Here is a 4,260-nt window from a genome sequence, read left to right as displayed (position 1 = left end):
CCCTGTGCCGGAAAACGGCCACTATATCCCTAAGGGCATTCGGTACTGTGGATTCAGTAGTTTGCGCGTCTCTGGCGCCGTGAACATTGTGAATGAGGAGGGAGACTTGCAGAGGGAGCTCCCTGTTACTATAATCGGAAGCGGGATCATGAGGCGGCGTATGGGTGTTGAATTGCAGGATGACGACAAGGTCATGTCCCAGACACGTTCGTTTTTTTTATGAGGCCATCAGCTGCAGGATCGACCACTGAGCCAGGGCATTTGCTTTCACACAGCCCCCTGTTCTTCGGTCCCCTTTGCAGTGTGGTACATTCCGACATTTATGGGAAACCTCTTCATGACCATGTTCTTTGCCGTTCTGGATCCGTCACTTGTTTTCATGCGCGCAAGTTACACATCAATTTTCTACGACGCTGTTTTGATTTTAGAAGAACACTGGGATACTGTTATCGATGCTGTCGAGAACGGAACAATTCCCGACATATACGATCTTGACTACTGCAGGCCATATTTAGAGGTTGGTAAAGTCTTCCCCATCGCCTTCTGATGCTCAACAAGAACTTCAGGCACAAGTCAAGCCAAATCCACACCGGGCAGCAGAGCTCCGAATAATAGAGAAGGGGAAGGAGGGATGGTTGAGGGAAATCTGGCCGTTGCTCAAGGTTGTCAGAGCGTCCAACAGCGGAAGCTACGCCGCCTTTGCCGCTAAGGTTCATTTTTCACCAAGACCGTTACATCTCAAACTCACATTTCCCCCTAGGTTCGACATCACGTCGGGCCTGCTGTCGACATAGAAAGCTACAGCTATGGTGCGACCGAGTGTATGGTTGGGTATGGATACGATTCGGCAAATGATCACAATCTCTATCGCCTCTCTGGTGATTCGTATTTCGAGTTCCTTGATGTCGCTGAAGTCGAGTCAAGGATGTCACTCCGTCAAGCAGCAAGTCCTTGTTTATTACGAAGGGAAAACCAGGTTCATTTTTATTTTCCTTTAGTGGGAGGTCCAGATCGGGCAACGTTATGAACTCGTGGTGACCACAAGACACGGTCTCTGGCGATACCAAATGAGGGACGTTGTCGAGATTGGTGGCTTTCACCCAACTGACGGGCAGCCTCTCATTCGATTTGTTGAACGGCGAGGGTAGGTCGTTTCCGCATCGCATTATTACCCCGATTCACTCATCCTGCAGTGTTGGATTCCGCATTCATGCTGAGTTGGTAACAGATAGACTGCTACAAGATGCCATTTATTCGGTGCACGACACGCTTGGCCGCGTGTTGGAGTTCGTCTCGGAGCTAGATGACCGACAATTTCCTAGAAATTACGGCTATTTTGTAGAACTCGAAGGAGAGCTGGGTGCGTATCATATCCCTGCCTGCTAAGCTTCTCAAAATCATCTCCAATCTCAGGACCCGATCCCGACTCTGCTCCACGCAAAGTGCAAGAGGTCCTCCTCACAAATCCAGGGTACAAGAAATTCACCGACTACGGAAGGATTGGAATGCCCACTATTCGAATTGTCGCACCGCGTACATTTAGAGCTTATCGTGAGTGGAGACTTGAGCTGACGGGACGCCCCATGGGACAAATCAAGGTCCCAACTACCACCGTTGATGTTGCAACGAAAGAGTGGTTGGCGAAGAGAGTGATACTGGAGGTCGGGTTGTCATCTGTACCCTCTTCGACTCAGTAGTTTGAGCTCGTATGCGCACACTGGTCGATTGTCAGTGCATTGATGTTCGCATTGCATCCCTTGGCAAAAATATAGTTCATTATTGGTTTGAGGATTTTTTTCGGATTTGCAACAGGGGGTGGGACCAGGCTTGAGTACGTTGAGTCAATTTGACCAACTTGGCCAAGGCTGGTTGAATGCAGGTATCACGGCAATAGCAAGTTCTCTGGCATCACATCGTCACCATGAGTCCTAGGCTTGGGCCAGGTGGTCATTGGCGAAAGACCCCTTTTCGCGGCATCTAGAGTACCGGGCGAAGGTGGCATCAAGACGTTCACGGCACAAGAAATTCGTTCGCCGTATAGGGGTATGCACTGATCGAGGCCAAGTGGATGCTAGCATGGAATCAAGTTCGCAAACTTCATCGATATCGTCGAAAGACTGCGTTAATCGTGGTTCGCCTGCCAAGGCAGGAGCGTACTAAGTGGAGAGTTGGATGGAGCCCAGCCTGGATCCGAGGCGTAAAGTGAGGTTGGTCATGATAAGTGGGGTCGAACTTCTTGGCTCCGCCGAATCGTGAAGGCCGCTCACACCCACCGATGAGAAGCACGAAATGAATCACAGAATGCAGAGGCCTAAATGTTGCGACAGACAAATGTGCGACACCCGCCATAGTGGTAGTCGACTTTGTGGCGAAGTACGTTCGGAACCCTTTCCCCAAGGTTTGGAAGGTCCCCGATGGATATTGAGCAAGAGCAAGCCTGACTCCACGTCCTCGCTTTGTAGTAGGTGCTCCTTCAAAGATACTTTCGCCAAGAAGAGCAAGGCGGAATAGAGCCGCAGGCGCTCAAACGACCTCCATGCCAAGCAGGAAACGAGGGGCTTGCACCAACAAAACCCAACGCCCATAAAATAGTAAGGGACCAACTCTGCCCTTGAGATCCTGTTTAAGTAGGGACCGACGAAGCTGGGGGTTTGGGAGGCATAGTGTCATAAGAAGGTTACATGAAAGAGATCCCGAGAAGAGTATGTTGTACATGCTGCTTTGGGGGCAACATCTGAGGGCTGCCCGGACTCGGCATCATGCAGGCAGACGCAATTGGTTTGACTAGTACCTGGATGATCGTCGGCCTGTTGTTCTGCGACCAGCGGGCACGGTTTGCAACTTCCCTTCGTTCATGTTATCCAAACACCCCCGCTGTACGGGCAAGACATAGCTCAAATCCCAGACCCATATGGCATATGCGCGGTATTGGTAACAGAGTAACCCATCACGAAGTTCAGCGTATCTACATGGCAATAAGTCATGGTCATTATCATCCTCCAGCTGGGACGAGAAGGATGAAGGGGAAGTGAGGAGAGTACATCCGCTCCAGATTCCATTACGACGAGATGAAAGCCAAGGTGTGTCGCTCGGTCCTCCTTTGAAGCAACGGACAATTGAACCAGGATGACTGTACGACCTAACAAACCGAATGGTCAGGGCAGTAGTGGCATAGTGTCACAGCCGTGTATGGGGAGACAACGCTTCACGTCATGGGGAGGGAAAGGGCATGGAGGGTCCTCGTGGAATTGGTGGTAAGTGCAATGGTGTTTTTTGTGACAAAGCGTTCAAGAAGGGACCGAGGAAATTTCGCTGTGTGGTTTGCGTGGGGGTCCGGCCGCCAATCGATCGTGAAAGGGACTTAGACGGGCTTAAGATCTTGGTTCTGCACAATAGGTGCATCTGTCTGGGCAAAGTCATCGTAAAGATGCTGATGAATGACGAGCAGCCAAAAGCCAACGCAGTTCAACGAACCATCCAAGCCGCTCCTCCGCTTTTTTCGCATTGAAAGTTGTCGATTCCTGGTGCGTGGACAATCCTAAGGATCAGTGGGTGAGCAGGGACTCGGAAGGCGAGGATACGTCGTCAAGGAGACTTACTGGTGGATGCTGGCGGATCAGCATTGCTCATAGTCTGGTCGTGCCCAGTTAGACAAGTGCACGATAAGGCGTCAACTCGCCCGTAGCAAAAATGCATTTGTGCAGTTTGTGCCCCTCCAAAGAAAAATGCCCACTGAAAGGCACTCTTCATCGAAAGCGAGAGAGGGCAATGATCGGTGAAGGTGAAATCGGGAGAAAGCTACACTACCTGATCAAAAGTAATGTCACATCATTTTTTGGACAAAGTTGGTGCTATAACACAAGAACCAAACATTTTAAGAACTAAGCTCTGGTGTATGAAACATAGCTAAGGAGGTGTAGATTGTACATACCAAATTTGGGGGTGAACAAATAAAAACTCAGGATAAGGCAGGGCATTGACTGTGACAACTTCCATAAATGGGATGCAACAAAATGGGAAATTCTGAATGACTGCAACCTACTGAAAGCAATTCACCATTTGAAGAAGAGATATTTTGTACACTGGATCCAGTGTACAAAATATCTCTCTTCAAATGGTGAATTGCTTTCAGTAGGTTGCAGTCATTCAGAATTTCCCATTTTGTTGCATCCCATTTATGGAAGTTGTCACAGTCAATGCCCTGCCTTATCCTGAGTTTTTATTTGTTCACCCCCAAACTTGGTATGTACAATCTACACC

General features: G+C 49.4%; 2 protein-coding genes across 2 annotated transcripts; one reads left to right on the top strand and one right to left on the bottom strand.

Annotated features, from left to right (window-relative positions):
• Positions 1–322: 322 nt before the first annotated feature.
• On the top strand, positions 323–1,697 carry LACBIDRAFT_316873 (uncharacterized protein; the record flags this gene model as incomplete). The annotated part of the gene is made up of 6 exons (XM_001878874.1): positions 323–517; positions 567–710; positions 761–943; positions 999–1,144; positions 1,194–1,360; positions 1,414–1,697. 6 exons carry the CDS (start codon positions 323–325, stop codon positions 1,695–1,697), a joined length of 1,119 nt encoding a protein of 372 aa, XP_001878909.1.
• A 1,664-nt stretch (positions 1,698–3,361) lies between these two features.
• LACBIDRAFT_325099 (uncharacterized protein) lies at positions 3,362–4,211 on the bottom strand (the record flags this gene model as incomplete). The annotated part of the gene is made up of 4 exons (XM_001878634.1): positions 3,362–3,430; positions 3,475–3,521; positions 3,600–3,798; positions 4,043–4,211. Coding segments are annotated over 4 exons (483 nt in total), but the record flags the coding sequence as incomplete, so codon positions are not given.
• Positions 4,212–4,260: the final 49 nt, after the last annotated feature.

The sequence above is a fragment of the Laccaria bicolor genome, genomic scaffold (assembly GCF_000143565.1).
Source record: "Laccaria bicolor S238N-H82 LACBIscaffold_7 genomic scaffold, whole genome shotgun sequence".
Lineage (NCBI taxonomy): Eukaryota > Fungi > Basidiomycota > Agaricomycetes > Agaricales > Hydnangiaceae > Laccaria > Laccaria bicolor.
This window is presented reverse-complemented; position numbering and strand designations above follow the sequence as displayed.